The 16,018-nt window shown below is 38.3% G+C and overlaps 9 protein-coding genes and 1 non-coding gene across 10 annotated transcripts; 3 read left to right on the top strand and 7 right to left on the bottom strand. All coding sequences in view use genetic code 11, as the record gives it.

Annotated features, from left to right (window-relative positions):
* The first annotated feature begins 13 nt into the window (after positions 1-13).
* Positions 14-2,218, top strand: psaB (photosystem I P700 chlorophyll a apoprotein A2). Its single transcript has one exon. The coding sequence runs from the start codon at positions 14-16 to the stop codon at positions 2,216-2,218; it is 2,205 nt and encodes a 734-aa protein (YP_009034096.1).
* Positions 2,219-2,365: 147 nt separating this feature from the next.
* Positions 2,366-2,677, top strand: rps14 (ribosomal protein S14). The gene has a single exon. It carries the CDS (start codon positions 2,366-2,368, stop codon positions 2,675-2,677), a length of 312 nt encoding a protein of 103 aa, YP_009034095.1.
* A 344-nt stretch (positions 2,678-3,021) lies between these two features.
* Positions 3,022-3,093, top strand: GN06_pgt136. Its single transcript has one exon. It is a non-coding gene; the product is annotated as a tRNA-Arg (tRNA).
* Positions 3,094-3,225: 132 nt separating this feature from the next.
* On the bottom strand, positions 3,226-4,749 carry atpA (ATP synthase CF1 alpha subunit). Its single transcript has one exon. It carries the CDS (start codon positions 4,747-4,749, stop codon positions 3,226-3,228), a length of 1,524 nt encoding a protein of 507 aa, YP_009034094.1.
* A 90-nt stretch (positions 4,750-4,839) lies between these two features.
* Positions 4,840-6,219, bottom strand: atpF (ATP synthase CF0 B subunit). The gene is made up of 2 exons: positions 6,075-6,219; positions 4,840-5,246 (listed from the first exon to the last, which is right to left on the bottom strand). Exons 1-2 carry the CDS (start codon positions 6,217-6,219, stop codon positions 4,840-4,842), a joined length of 552 nt encoding a protein of 183 aa, YP_009034093.1.
* A 442-nt stretch (positions 6,220-6,661) lies between these two features.
* On the bottom strand, positions 6,662-6,907 carry atpH (ATP synthase CF0 C subunit). Its single transcript has one exon. It carries the CDS (start codon positions 6,905-6,907, stop codon positions 6,662-6,664), a length of 246 nt encoding a protein of 81 aa, YP_009034092.1.
* A 393-nt stretch (positions 6,908-7,300) lies between these two features.
* Positions 7,301-8,044, bottom strand: atpI (ATP synthase CF0 A subunit). Its single transcript has one exon. It carries the CDS (start codon positions 8,042-8,044, stop codon positions 7,301-7,303), a length of 744 nt encoding a protein of 247 aa, YP_009034091.1.
* Positions 8,045-8,294: 250 nt separating this feature from the next.
* On the bottom strand, positions 8,295-9,005 carry rps2 (ribosomal protein S2). The gene has a single exon. It carries the CDS (start codon positions 9,003-9,005, stop codon positions 8,295-8,297), a length of 711 nt encoding a protein of 236 aa, YP_009034090.1.
* A 315-nt stretch (positions 9,006-9,320) lies between these two features.
* rpoC2 (RNA polymerase beta'' subunit) lies at positions 9,321-13,751 on the bottom strand. Its single transcript has one exon. The coding sequence runs from the start codon at positions 13,749-13,751 to the stop codon at positions 9,321-9,323; it is 4,431 nt and encodes a 1,476-aa protein (YP_009034089.1).
* A 199-nt stretch (positions 13,752-13,950) lies between these two features.
* rpoC1 (RNA polymerase beta' subunit) lies at positions 13,951-15,999 on the bottom strand. The gene has a single exon. The coding sequence runs from the start codon at positions 15,997-15,999 to the stop codon at positions 13,951-13,953; it is 2,049 nt and encodes a 682-aa protein (YP_009034088.1).
* Between the last annotated feature and the right edge of the window lie 19 nt (positions 16,000-16,018).

The raw sequence follows: 16,018 nt of genomic DNA, 5'->3' as shown, positions 1-16,018 counted from the left end.
TTTGAAAGGCATTATGGAATTAAGATTTCCCAGGTTTAGCCAAGGCTTAGCTCAGGACCCCACTACTCGTCGTATTTGGTTTGGTATTGCTACCGCACATGATTTCGAAAGTCATGATGATATTACTGAGGAACGTCTTTATCAGAACATTTTTGCTTCTCACTTTGGGCAATTAGCAATAATCTTTCTATGGACGTCCGGAAATCTGTTTCATGTCGCTTGGCAAGGAAATTTTGAATCATGGATACAGGATCCTTTACACGTAAGACCTATTGCTCATGCGATTTGGGATCCTCATTTTGGTCAACCCGCTGTGGAAGCCTTTACTCGAGGAGGCGCCGCCGGTCCAGTGAATATCGCCTATTCTGGGGTTTATCAGTGGTGGTATACAATTGGATTACGGACCAATGAAGATCTTTATACAGGAGCTCTTTTTCTATTATTTCTTTCTACCCTATCCTTAATAGGGGGTTGGTTACATCTACAACCCAAATGGAAACCAAGCCTTTCGTGGTTCAAAAACGCGGAATCTCGTCTCAATCATCATTTGTCAGGACTTTTCGGGGTAAGTTCTTTGGCTTGGACAGGACATTTAGTTCATGTCGCTATTCCAGCATCCAGGGGAGAGTACGTTCGATGGAATAATTTCTTAGATGTATTACCCTATCCACAGGGGTTGGGACCCCTTCTGACGGGTCAGTGGAATCTTTATGCCCAAAACCCCGATTCGAGTAATCATTTATTTGGTACCACTCAAGGAGCGGGAACTGCTATTCTAACTCTTCTTGGGGGATTCCATCCACAAACACAAAGTTTGTGGCTGACCGATATTGCTCATCATCATTTAGCTATTGCATTTATTTTTCTCATTGCCGGTCATATGTATCGAACTAACTTCGGAATTGGGCACAGTATCAAAGATCTTTTAGAAGCACATACTCCTCCGGGGGGTCGATTAGGGCGTGGGCATAAGGGCCTTTACGACACAATCAATAATTCGATTCATTTTCAATTAGGTCTTGCTCTAGCTTCTTTAGGGGTTATTACTTCCTTAGTAGCTCAACATATGTACTCTTTACCTTCTTATGCATTCATAGCACAAGACTTTACTACTCAAGCAGCTTTATATACTCATCACCAATACATTGCAGGGTTCATCATGACAGGGGCTTTTGCTCATGGAGCTATTTTTTTCATTAGAGATTACAATCCGGAACAGAATGAGGATAATGTATTGGCAAGAATGTTAGACCATAAAGAAGCTATCATATCTCATTTAAGTTGGGCTAGTCTCTTCCTAGGATTCCATACCTTGGGCCTTTATGTTCATAATGACGTCATGCTTGCTTTTGGTACTCCAGAAAAGCAAATCTTGATCGAACCTATATTTGCTCAATGGATACAATCGGCTCATGGTAAGACGACATATGGGTTCGATATACTCTTATCTTCAACGAGCGGTCCCGCTTTCAATGCGGGTCGAACCCTATGGTTACCCGGATGGTTGAATGCTGTTAACGAGAATAGTAATTCGCTTTTCTTAACAATAGGACCTGGAGATTTCTTGGTTCATCATGCTATTGCTTTAGGTTTGCATACAACTACATTGATTTTAGTAAAGGGTGCTTTAGATGCACGCGGTTCCAAATTAATGCCGGATAAAAAAGATTTTGGATATAGTTTTCCTTGCGACGGCCCTGGTCGCGGCGGTACTTGTGATATTTCTGCTTGGGACGCGTTTTATTTGGCAGTTTTCTGGATGTTAAATACCATTGGATGGGTTACTTTTTATTGGCATTGGAAACACATCACATTATGGCAGGGCAACGTTTCACAATTTAATGAATCCTCCACTTATTTGATGGGATGGTTAAGAGATTACCTATGGTTAAACTCTTCACAACTTATCAATGGATATAATCCTTTTGGGATGAATAGTTTATCGGTATGGGCGTGGATGTTCTTATTTGGACATCTTGTTTGGGCGACTGGATTTATGTTCTTAATTTCCTGGCGTGGATATTGGCAGGAATTAATTGAGACTTTAGCATGGGCTCATGAACGGACACCTTTGGCTAATTTAATTCGCTGGAGAGATAAGCCCGTGGCTCTTTCCATTGTGCAAGCAAGATTGGTGGGATTAGCTCACTTTTCCGTGGGTTATATATTCACTTATGCCGCTTTCTTGATTGCCTCAACATCAGGCAAGTTTGGTTAATTTAGTTAATTTTGTTGTACTGTATCAGCACCTAGTTCATTACTCTTGATGGAGGGGGAGGATCCGCCTTCTTAGATTTCTTTTTCTATTTATTTTTCCATCTAGGATTAGAACCGTATACTTGGTAGATAGTAGGAACGGCACATTATGGCAAAAAAAAGTTTGATTCAGAGAGAGAGGAAGCGGCAGAAATTAGAACAGAAATATCATTTGATTCGTCGATCTTCAAAAAAAAAGATAAGAAGCAAAGTTTACCCTTTGAGTTTGAGTGAAAAAACGAAAATGCGAGAAAAATTGCAATCCCTGCCACGTAATAGTGCACCGACACGCCTTCATCGACGTTGTTTTTTGACCGGAAGACCTAGAGCTAACTATCGAGACTTTGGGCTATCCGGACACATACTTCGAGAAATGGTTTATGCATGTTTGTTACCGGGTGCAACAAGATCCAGTTGGTAAGGATAAAATACCCTTTCGTATTTGTATGGATTTCTGGAATTGATGATCGTAGAAGAGCCCTCTTTACCATTCTGTATAAATGGACTATTCTATTTGTATAGATATGGTAGAGGGGCGTATTCAACCCCCCTTTTATCCACTAGTTCCCCTCTCTTTAGTTTAACAGGATAGAACAGTTTGGTAGCTGACAAGGCTCATAACCGTGGGGTTGCGGGTTCGATTCCCACTACCCGCTCCATATATATTCCTTCTTTATGATATATGCATCATAAAAGAGTTTTGGTCTAACAGTTTTTTCTCTTGGTCCGATAAAAAATGAAAAGAAAGAAGAAAATATGAAAAAAGCGTCCATTGTCTAATGGATAGGACAGAGGTCTTCTAAACCTTTGGTATAGGTTCAAATCCTATTGGACGCAATCTTATTTCTATCTATTCTTTAAATAACTATACTAAAAACTAAGAAAACTTTTTTGCATGATTCAAATGAAAAATCTTTCTCAACGATTTCTCCTCTACTACTTCTACTAACAAGAGTAGACGTGCAAAATTTATGTTTGTTCCTGAAGGGAAAACCGTTCGAGTTGTTCCTGAATAGCTTCCTTCAAAAGGATTTCCGCTTCCTCGGTGAATGTCTTGCTAGAAGATATAATTTCTTGGAATTGAGGTTTAGTATCTTTTAGGTGTTTACGTAACTCATCCAGAAATTTCTTTACCTGTCCAATTTCTAAGGAATCAAGATATCCTCTTGTTCCGATATAAATAGTAGCTATCTGCTCTTCCACTGGAAGAGGATTTGCTTGGGATTGTTTAAGCAATTCTCGTAATCGTCGGCCCCTTGCCAATTGATTCTGACTTGTTTTATCGAGAGCAGAGGCGAATTGTGCAAAGGCTTGTAACTCTGCGAATTGAGCTAATTCCAATTTTGATTTGCCAGCTACTTGTTTCATGGCTTTAATTTGAGCCGCGGATCCTACTCTGGAAACGGAAATACCCACATTAATAGCAGGCCGAATTCCGGCATTGAATAGATCTGCGGATAAGAATATTTGTCCATCTGTAATGGAGATTACATTAGTAGGAATATAGGCGGAAACGTCTCCAGATTGAGTCTCAACTATTGGTAAAGCAGTCATACTTCCTTCCCCTAAAAGAGAATTTAATTTAGCGGCTCTTTCTAAAAGGCGTGAATGCAAATAAAAAACATCCCCTGGGTAAGCTTCGCGGCCGGGGGGTCTTCTTAATAGAAGGGACATTTGGCGATAAGCTTGTGCCTGTTTGGAGAGATCATCATAAATTATTAAAGTATGCCGTTCGCGGTACATAAAATACTCAGCCAGGGCTGCTCCCGTATAAGGAGCGAGGTATTGTAATGTAGCAGGGGAATCCGCCATTTCAGCTACTACAATAGTGTATTCCATGGCCCCCTCTTCATGGAAAGTAGTTACTACTTGAGCTACGGAGGATGCTCTTTGACCGATAGCTACATAAACACATATTACATCTTGCCCTTTTTGATTGAGAATTGTATCTGTAGCTACTGCTGTTTTGCCGGTTTGTCTGTCCCCAATAATTAACTCTCGCTGACCGCGCCCAATAGGAATCATCGAATCGATAGCAATAAGCCCCGTTTGAAGGGGTTCATATACAGAACGCCTGGAAATTATACCCGGAGCAGGAGATTCAATTAAGCGAGATTCCGAAGCTACAATTTCGCCTCTCCCATCAATAGGTTTAGCCAGAGCATTTATAACACGACCCAAGTAAGCCTCGCTCACGGGTATCTGAGCAATTCTTCCTGTTGCTTTTACAAAACTGCCCTCTTGTATCATCAACCCATCGCCCATTAATACAATCCCAACATTTTTGGATTCCAAATTCAGAGCAATACCCCTAGTCCCTTCTGCAAATTCGACTAATTCGCCTGACATTATTTCACCAAGACCTATAATACGAGCAATCCCATCCCCCACTTGAACTACGCGACCGATATTCTCAATCCCTACTTTTCTATTATATTGTTCAATACGTTCGCGGAGAATTTTATGAATTTCGTCGACTCGAAGGGTTGCCATTAGTGTTTCTTTACTATTTTTTTTTCGGAAGCAAGGGGAAAAATAATGCCTAAATTCTAAAGGAAAGTAGAAGTTCAAGGCCTAATTAATTTAACTCTTCCATTCCATGGCCCCGAGAATGCTAATATTAGCACGAATCGTACGGAAATGTAACTCGGTATTCAAACAACTATTCAGAGTTCCTAGAGCTCCTTGTACGGCTTGTTGGAAAACCCGTTGTCGGACCTGATTCATCGCCCTTTGTTTTTCAAAATAAAGGGTTTCGTTTTTAGACTTTTCTAATTGTTCCAAACTAATAGAAGTGGCATTAATCAAATTTGCTTTTTCTCGTTCTATCTCAGAGTATCCATTCATTCGATACTCATCCGCTTCTAGTTCGACTTTCTGTAATCGAATTCGAGCTTTTTCGAGCTGCTCAATGGTTCCTCTACGCAATTCTTCCGAATTTCGAATAGTACTCAAGATCCTCTGTTTTCGATTATCTAATAAATCTTTTAATGAAAGTAGATTACCTTGCTATTAAGTTTACAACTTTTATGATCTCTTCCCGAACCAAACATGAATCTTTCGATTCATTTGGCTCTCACGCTCCCTTTTTTCTTTTTTTGCTATGGCTACTTCCATATTTTTTTTAATGTAATGAGCCTATCCTCTACCCTCTCTTTTCTGTTTATATTTCAATATACCGAAACCCATATAAGACTAGATAAATATTAAGAGGACTCTTCCGCCTAGATAAAAATCTATCGTGGGCAGCAAAGTTGTTTTTTTATTTGTATTTGCCCTTTAGTTAAAATTTTCAATTTCATTAAGAAAAACTAAATAGAAAAATGGAAAATGAAAATGGATAGAATTCCTACTTTTTTCTTCAAATCCAAAAACTTTCTCCTTTTTTATACATAGGTCGTCGATTCGGCATTGGATAAAAAAGGGCAGGGTGCCCCTTCTAGTAAATAGTTCAAACCATTTTATCGATATGAGTGTTCTATATCAGATAAATTCTACATTAGCTATTTCCTGTTTAAAGCATTTGGTACTAATACTAATATAGTTGTAGAAAGAGTACCCCCTTTTGCCTAGACTTCAAGCAGTTTAGCTTTAACCGTGTTAATGGTCTCATATTATTGGTCTATAGAGAATCAAAGTTGATTTGATTTACCAATAGGTCGCGAAATGCTATGGTTCTTTCATATGATTTCTGCATTTATTCAGAAGTAATTCGTCGAGATCGTGCACCCTTTTCTTATTTATTCGAAAAATACTAAAAAATATTCTAAAGTGCAGCCGGATAGATCCAATCTATTCTTGAAATAGACAACTCGCACACACTCCCTTTCCAAAATAAATCAATACACCAACCACTACAGTTAGATTTATTAGATTTGTTGCTAAAATATCGGTATTAAGCCCGAAACTCCCAGCGGATGGCCAGTGAGCTAAAAAAACGAAAGAATGGGTTACATTTTTCATATGCTCTCCTCTTATAGATAGGACGAACAAAGAACAAAGTTTTTCGATCACTTACTTCGCTCGCCCTTTTTAATGCAATTTTTTTTAATAGAAATAGATTCAATTTAGTAATTTCTTTTAGATTAAGTCTTAGATCTCGTTTGACCTGTGAAAGACCTCCTTTGTTGAAATGTTCCCAAAATTCCTAAAATAAAAGGAAAAATACTTTCCACTGCCCTAAACAAAGGGCGGGAAGCAAGACGGCGAACATATCCTCTAAATTGATCATCCTCAAATCAGCTATTCCTGGGGTGGGGTATTGTCTGTCCCCATAAATAGAAAACTCTAGGAGTAATAAATTAGGAGTAAAGTATTGATATAATTGGAATTGCAGAAGCAAATACCAATTTACTAAAAAAAGAAGAAAGTATCTAATCTAAAGGACTCGTTTTCTTTTTTAGGATTAAACAAAAGGGTTCGCAAATAAAAGCGCCAGTGCCACAACTAGTCCATAAATTGTTAAAGCTTCCATAAAAGCTAGACTAAGCAATAAAGTACCGCGTATTTTACCTTCTGCTTCTGGCTGTCTCGCAATACCTTCTACAGCTTGTCCTGCAGCAGTACCTTGACCAACTCCAGGCCCAATAGAAGCAAGACCTACGGCCAATCCAGCAGCAATAACGGAAGCAGCAGCAATTAGTGGATTCATGATGAGTTCCTCGTGTCAAAAAAAAGAAATGGTTAAGGATACAATCAACCAAGAAATTCATATTTCTAAGCTCTATTGGACAGAAGTAACTAAAAAGTACAAATTGAAACGATAATCTGAATGCTCCGAATTGGATATGGAATCCGATTCCATATATCGGATTAGATAATGAATCTAACTTGGGAATATATAATATCCCATATCAATTTGTTTCTTCTATTTTGTTTGTGTATTTTCTCATTTTCTATTGAATCGGATTCAAAAAAAATTCCTTAAAGTGGAAACCCATACAAAAGATGACTGAACTTATAGACATAAAGGATATAGAATTTTCCGCAACCATGCATGAATTGAGTTAAGCTAAAAAAAAGACTATTTTGAAAACTAGTCAATTCAATGATGACCCTCCATGGATTCACCTATATAGGCTGCGGCTAACGTTGCAAAAATAAGAGCTTGAATACCGCTTGTAAATAATCCAAGAAACATGACCGGTATAGGAACTACTAAGGGGACTAAAGAAACAAGAACAACAACGACTAATTCATCCGCCAATATATTCCCGAAAAGTCGAAAACTAAGCGATAATGGTTTTGTGAAATCTTCTAATATGTTAATTGGTAAAAGGATTGGAGTTGGTTTAATATATTTCTCGAAATAACTCAATCCTTTTTTGCTAAGACCCGCATAAAAATATGCCGCTGACGTGAGTAAAGCTAAAGCAACAGTAGTATTTATATCATTCGTGGGCGCTGCTAATTCTCCATGGGGTAACTGTATAATTTTCCAAGGTAAAAGAGCACCCGACCAGTTCGAAACAAAAATAAAAAGGAACATAGTTCCAATAAAGGGAACCCAGGGACCGTATTCTTCTCCAATCTGAGTTTTGCTTAAGTCTCGAATAAACTCAAGGACATATTCGAAGAAATTCTGACCATCGGTTGGAATGGTTTGTGGATTGCGAACAGCTATGATAACTGAACCTAGCAAGATAGTAATTACGACCCAAGAAGTGATAAGTACTTGGGCATGAATTTGGAAACCTCCTATTTGCCAATAGAAGTGTTGGCCTACTTCTACGCCCGATATATCGTATAACCCCTTGAGTGTTTTAATGGAACACGGTATAATATTCATATTGTCCCCTGATAAAAAATGAACTTCAAAAAAAGAATTCTTTTGATTCAACCATCTTTTTCTCAACTCAGCAACGTGAAGTATTAATCTTATATTTAGGATATCAAGAAATCACATCAGATGATAATATATATCAATACCCTCTAATATATATCAATATTCCCCGTCTTTTTTCTATGCAAAACAAAAAAGAATAGTAAGTGATTCCATAAATCTACGCAGTTGCCCAAGAATTAACTATTCTTCTTAATCAATGATTTCTTATATAGAGAGAACGGCCCTCACAAATTGCAAATACTAATTTGTTAAGAATCAATCGAATTGAAGTCATAGTGTCATCGTTGGCTGGAATCGATATATTCGCGAGATCTGGGTCACAATTTGTATCGGCTAAAGAAATAGTAGGAATCCCCAAAATGGCACATTCCCGAAGAGCTATATACTCTTTTTGCTGATCGAGGACGATCACAATGTCAGGCAACCTCGTCATATATTTGATCCCGCCGAGATATCTTTGCAAGGTAGATAATTTTCTCTTCAAGATTGCCACATCTCTTTTTGGGAGATGGTGGAATTTTTCCATCTTTTCTTCTGCTCTTAAGTCTCTAAATTGAGAAAGTCTAGTTTTAGTAATCGACCAATTCGTTAACATACCACTGAACCACTTTTTATTAACATAATGACAACGAGCCCTTATTGCAGCTGATGCTACTAAATCCGCTGCTCTTTTTTTGGTACCAACAATTAAGAAGCTTTTTCCCTGACTTGCTGCATCAAAAACTAAATCACAAGCTTCTGATAAAAAACGGGTGGTTCTAGCGAGATTTGTAATATGAGTACCTTTACGCTTTGCCGAGATGTAAGGGGCCATTTTAGGATTCCATTTCTTAATACCATGACCAAAATGAACTCCCGCTTCTATCATCTCTTTCAAATTGATGTTCCAATATCTTCTTGTCATTTTTTCCACACTTCCTTTTGATTTTTTCTTTTTTTTCATCCTACCTTTCCATTACGAAATTTCTTTCTTTTCGAAGATTAAGAAAGAGCCGAAATAGCTTGAAATAAATAATAATTGTTCCGATGGAACCTTCTACATGGTATAAGCATAACCTTAATGAATTAACTAAACTTCTTTTTAAATTAAAATAAAAATAGAAAATGAATTAACTAAACTTCTTTTTAAATTAAAATAAAAATAGAAAATCTAACCTCTTAGCGTTCTAAGGTCAAAAATCTAGTTTAAAGTAAAAAATCTGCTTTATGTATCCTTAAATCATATAAATGGGGTAAATGGTGATTCTGATGTCTCATAGAAATTGTTTGTTACGTCAGAATCAGAAGAAACTAATTCTGTATGGAGAAACAAAATATCTCTCATTTCCGACGCAAATAGTTTTTTTTTTTGAATTTCGAAATAAAGGTTCTTGTCTTGTGGGTAACGGTGCACAAATTTTTGGAATCCGGTACCAACAGGTATAATCCCCCCCAGAACTACGTTTTCTTTCAGGCCTTTCAACCAATCAATACGACCTCGTAAGGCAGCTTTTGCTAAAACTCGAGCAGTTTCTTGAAAACTTGCTTCAGATATGAAACTTTGGGTATTCAGGGAAACCCTTGTTATTCCCAATAAGATTGCCCGATAATAGATCGATTCATCCAAAGCCCGCCCTGCTCGCTCTGCTCGCAATAGTCCAATTAATTCCCCAGGTGAAAAAACATTAGACATTCCATCTTCGGAAACCCGCACTTTTGATGTTACTTGGCGTATAATAATCTCTATATGTCTATTATGGATCTGTACCCCTTGGGATCGATAAACCTTTTGGATCTTATTAACCAAAGAGATACGACTTTGGGCTATGGTTAACTCAGCTCCAATCAAGAATCCCCAAGGACCCCCAAGAATTCTTGGTATACGCTCATTCCAATCCTCAATTCTCCTTTCGAGATTCGGCGATAGTGAATCAATTGAACGCGCTTCGAAGATTTGTTCTACTTTTGGAAGACCTTGCGTTATGTCACTAGATCTCGCTTTTTCGTATATAAACGTAACTAACCTATCCCCTTTGTAAAGGATTTCTCCATAATGACCATGAACAGTTGCTCCTGTAGTGGCCAAATAAGGCTTAGCTGCTCTTATAACAAAGGAATCTATATTTACAATGAAAATTTGACCTGATTTTTTTATGTGCGATTTAAATAGACATACATTTTCGCAAATAAATTGTCCAAGGTGAATTTTTGCTGATGTCTCTTCCCAAGAATCATGAGGGAGAAAGTGCCAATTTAACTGGAATGGATCCAACATGATGTTACTATCGAAATTTGAAGTCCTTTGATTTTCATTTATTAAAGAGTGTTTAAGTCCTTGAAGTACTTTGAAGTTTTGTTTCAAATTGTCAAGGAGCAAATGCTTTTTTAACAGGATCTGATTATACGTTAGTAAATAGTAAGATGAAGAAAAATTCGATATACTAGGTGCAATAGTACCTAAGAGCCCCAAAAATTTTGGAATAGGAATTCTAGGATTCGATTCTTTTACCCCATTGGGATTTTTTGAATTCTTAAAAAAACCAATTCGAGAACAGTTGGATGCCGACAAAACCATCAAAGATTGGTATTCTTTATTTCGATTCAACAAGGTACCAATAGCTTCTTGATGTTGGCTAAGTGATTGAATCTTCGCCTTGGAATAAAAGGAATTGGTATTGGTGCGATCTAACCTATTATGGAGAATCAGTCCTGCACTTCTGCTATCATACCTTTTTCGTGTATACGAAATAGTGGATTTGATTAACCCAATTCTTAGGAAATCGCGAATCAGACCATTTGCTCTTATCTCAACAAGGGAAGCACGAGCCTCCTCTTTTTCTTCTTGTTCCCAATTCAATACTAAGCAAGTTCGAACGAATTGACTATTCGTATGATAAATTCTTTGAGTTAACTTGCTATTTTCATGAGAAATAAAATTGACAAGTCGAAGTTGGAGATTACCCTCTTCCTGCAAGAGATCCTGTGGGAAAAGTGTTGCTAAATTTCTCCCTTCGTTCATTTCATACGCGACTGCAGGTCGAACCAAAACAAAATACTTTTCCTTGCTCTTGAGAATTTTTTTCCACTGAACATAGACCCAATTTTCCCTTTTTTTTGATTCCTTCGAATCTTTTTTTTCTCTTTCTAGTGGTATCAAACTGCCACCTAATATCTTATCCGCCTCTTCAGGAAAATGAATATCTCCAGAAAAGATTTTTAGTTCCGTATGGCTTTTTTTTCTCTTCACTCGAACCAATCCACCCAGCCGACTTCTTGTATTTTTTGTGAGTTGTGTATCCACTCCAATAATACTATTGTCAAGTACCTTTAGGGATGAGGATCTCGGCAAGATATGCAGTTCTTGGAGAATGAAAAAAAACCGATCTACTTCTTTTTGGTATTTTAGACTAAATTCTTTTGTTCCTCGATGCTCAATCAAAACCCCCTTTTTTAAGACGGAATCTTCCTCCGGGTTCCCATATTCGTCCTCTGAGTCTTCCTCTGAGTCTTCCTCTAAAGTCCCATGTTCGTCCTCTGAGTCTTCCTCTAAAGTCCCATGTTCGTCCTCTGAGTCTTCCTCTAAAGTGCCATATTTATCCTCTCGGGGCCTATATTTGTTCTCTGGACTCCCATATTCGTCCTCGGATTCCTCCTCTAGGATTCCATATTCATCTTCTAGGGTTTCATATTCGTTCTCTGGGATCCCATATTCATCTTCTAGGGTTTCATACTCCTCCTCTCGAGTCCTATATTCGTCTTCTAGGGTTTTACATTCGTTTTCTGGGCTCCCGTATTCGTTCTCTGAGTCTTTCTCTCGAGTCCTATATTCGTCCTCTAGGGTCCTATATCTAAATTTAACAATTCCTGAACCCTTTTTATCTTTTTTGTATCGTGGGTCGTCAAAATAAGCAACTATAGTATTTCTACGTAAAACACCCATAAAGGGTATTTCAATCGAAATCCCAAAACAGGATATTGGTTCTTTCTCTTGTTCTTGATGATACTGTAATGGAATGGCGAACCTATTTCTTCGCTTTTTCGCTAACAAATCCAAATTATTTTGAAGAATAGAAGGATAGACAAAATTCCAATGACCATTGGACATGATTCGATCCGGCGTTGAATAATCAAGAATTTCCCTATCTTTTTTACCAAAAGTATCCAACAGTCTATGNTCCTTGTGGAGCGAAAAAGAAGCTATACTAGCTCTGCACATACTTACTGACAATATCCATAAATGGCTTGTTTTTGGTAATCGACGAAGATTACCATATTGATATTCGGGCGCATGATAAACATCGGTACTCCAGTGCATTTCCCCATCTGATTCGGAATAAATATGTTTTTGTACCTTTTCTTTAAAATGCAAAGCGGACGTTCCGGCACGAATCTCCGCAATTACTTGTTCGGATTCTACATATTGATCATTTTGCACTAGAATCAAGCTTTTTGAAGGAATAGTCACACTATGTAGAATATCCTGACTCTGAATAGTTATATGCAAGTCTATATAACATAGAAAAGCAGGCTGCCCATGACGGGTACGTGTGGGGTGAACCAAATCCCCATTGAATTGGATTTTTCCATTTGAAGGGGATCGTACAAGGTCGGCAGTACCCCCTGTGAATACCCCACCAGTATGAAAAGTTCTTAATGTTAGTTGAGTCCCTGGCTCCCCAATAGATTGACCCGCAATAACACCTACAGCTTCCCCCAATTCGACCAGATCGCCATGAGTGGAACTCCGACCATAACATAATTGACAGATCCAAGATGTGCTCCGGCAAGTAAAGGGGGTTCTAATATATATTGGTTGTGCTCGAAATGGCTGTGCTCGAAAGGTGGTTATGAATCGATTGACTAACCCAATTCCAATATCTTGATTTCGAGTGGCAATGCACCGTGAACCGATATATATATCGTTTGCTAATACACGACCAATTAATGTTTGTACAAAAAGTTTTTCCGTCATCCCATTTTGAGGACTCACAGAAATAGCTTGGATAGTACCACAATCTCTTCTACGCACAATAATATGTTGAACTACTTCAACAAGTCTACGTGTAAGATATCCAGCATCCGCCGTTCGTACAGCAGTATCTACAACCCCTTTGCGGGCTCCGTAGCAGGAAATTATATATTCTGTCAAAGAAAGTCCCTCGCGTAAATTGCTTTGAATAGGTAAATCAATCATTTGTCCTTGAGGATCCGCCATTAATCCTCGCATACCTACTAATTGGTGTACCTGCGATGCATTTCCTCTAGCTCCTGAAAAAGACATTAGATAGACTGGATTAGAAGGATCTGTTATCCGAAAATTCGAATTCATTTCGTGTTTCAAATATTCACTTGTAGCATACCAGATTTCAACGGATTGGCGTAATTTTTCTACCGCGTGTACAGCCCCATAATAATAGTGTTTTTCCAAAAGAAAACTCTGTTGTTCCGCATCTTGGACTAACCATCCCTTAGAGGGTATTGTTAAAAGATCCTCGATTCCTAATGAAATCGATGTAGTAGTGGCTTGATGGAAGCCCAGCGTTTTTATTTGATCCAGTATATGGGATGTATATCCCATTCCGAAATGATCTATTAATCTGCTAATAAGTCGTTTCATAGCAGTTCCATCTATCTCTTTATTCTGAAAGACCAGATTGGCCCGTTCCGCCATAAATAAGTACCCCCTTTTTCGGCTGAGTATAATTCGACAATTGCTGAGTAGGATTCGACAATGGGCCTGAGTCAGTGATTCGAAAACTTAGTTAACTTCCTTTCCTCAATCTCAATCTGGATTCGTGCGGCAAAAATGATGATACTAGCGAAATCGGAATGCCCCTCGAAAGGGGCATCCCCGAATCTAACTTCCTTGTTTAGATAGTGTATGAATAGGCCTGACTAAATCCTTGTATGGCTTCCTCTATTTCTCTATAAAAAGAAATATGACCAAGAGTGGTGCGAATGTATATAGAACGGATTTCCTTTTTTCTATTTCCCACTACTAGATAGTGGGCATAAATCTCACGATAAGTCCCCAAAGATTCATATTGAACTTCAATCGGAACTTCTCTTAACCCAATGACGCGTTGATCTAGTTTCCATCGGAGCCACAAGGGACTGTCTAAACAGATTTGTTTCTGTCTATAAGCTCCCAGTGCATCATAGGAACTAGAAAAAAGAGATTCTTTATCTTTCGTATACTTAGGATTATTATTATTGTAATTTACTTTTTGGTTTGGATAGTTTCCGCAACTATTATATCTATTTGCACAAATACCTCGACGGTTTCCAATCGTTAATACATAAAGTCCGATAAGCATGTCTTGGGTTGGTACGCAAATAGGATCCCCAATAGCGGGAGATAGGAGATTCATATGAGAAAACATAAGTAAACGAGCTTCCGCCTGAGCTTCCAAGGATAAAGGTAGATGAACAGCCATTTGATCCCCATCAAAGTCTGCATTGAAACCTTTACACACTAATGGGTGTAAACAAATAGTACGCCCCTCTACTAAAGTGGGTTGGAAAGCCTGTATGCCTAATCTATGCAGGGTAGGTGCTCTATTCAACAGTACAGGATGTCCCCTCATAACTTCTTGAAGTATTTCCCATACAATGGGTTCCTTTTCCCAAATTTTCCTTTTAGCAATCCTAACATTAGAAGTAGCGCGTTTCGTGATTAAATCGCGAATTACAAATAGCTGAAAAAGCTTTATTGCTATCTCTAGAGGTAACCCACATTGATGTAATGAAAGTGAAGGACCCACAACAATGACAGAACGCCCCGAGTAATCGACCCGTTTCCCAAGCAGAGTTTCGCGAAACCTCCCCTCTTTACCTTCAATTACATCTGAAAGTGATTTGTATACTTTATTGTGACCATCCCTCGTTGGTTGCCCGCGGGACCCACTATCAAGAAGTGTATCCACGGCTTCTTGTACCAATTTTTCCTGGCACATTACTAAATCTGCTGGCGCTAATTCACTTCTTTTTAATAGATAGGCAAGATTGTTGTTCCGACGGATAACTCTCTTATAAAGTTCATTAATATCCGAAGTCACTACTTTATCCCCAGACCTATAAACAATGGGTCTTAATTCGGGAGGAAGAACTGGTAATAAGCACAAAACCATCCATTCTGGTTCTACATTTGTTTGAATAAAATGTTTCGCCAATTGCATGCGTCTAATCAAAAAAACTTTTCTTATTCGTCTTTTTCTATCTTCCCATTCATCTCCACTATACCCCTCGTCTTCTAATTCCTTCCATTCGACCGAGGAATTCTCTAAAATAATTCGCAAATCCAAATCTGCTAATTGTTCTCTAATAGCACCTGCTCCTGTCGCAATTTCCCGATTTCGAAATGTTGTAAAGCCTGGGGTAGAAAAAAAGGGGGAAATGCTATGGTTACAGGATGAAATTTCATCCTCGAATAAACCTCGTAATCGTAAGAAAGTTGGTTTTTTAGCACTGGGCCTAGCAAAAGAGAAATCGCCATATACTAGGCCCTCCAATTTCTTAAGGGGTTTATCTAAAAGATTCGCGATATAACTAGGAAGACCTTTTAAATACCACACATGAGTCACGGGACATGCGAGTTTGATGTATCCCATTTGATATCTTCGTATCCGAGAATCAACAAATTCTACTCCGCATTTTTGGCAAAATCTTTCGTCTTCGTTTTCAGCTCCGCTCGCTCGAGAATTTCCACAAGCACAAATTCTGCTTTTTATGGGTCCAAAGATTCTTTCGCAAAACAATCCATCTTTTTCTGGTTTATCGGTTTTATAATGAAAAGTGGAGGGCCTTGTGACTTCGCCAACGACTTCCCCATTAGGTAGTGTTTTGTTAGCCCAAGCCTTTATTTGTTGAGGGGAAACGAGTCCAATTTGAAGTTGTTGATGTTTATATTGGTCAATCATAAAATAGAAATAAGAAAAG

This window comes from Oryza glaberrima, plastid (genome assembly GCF_000147395.1).
Source record: "Oryza glaberrima plastid, complete genome".
Taxonomy (NCBI): Eukaryota; Viridiplantae; Streptophyta; class Magnoliopsida; order Poales; family Poaceae; genus Oryza; species Oryza glaberrima.
Note: the sequence above shows the minus strand (reverse complement) of the source record. Positions and strands in the feature narration are given on the sequence as shown.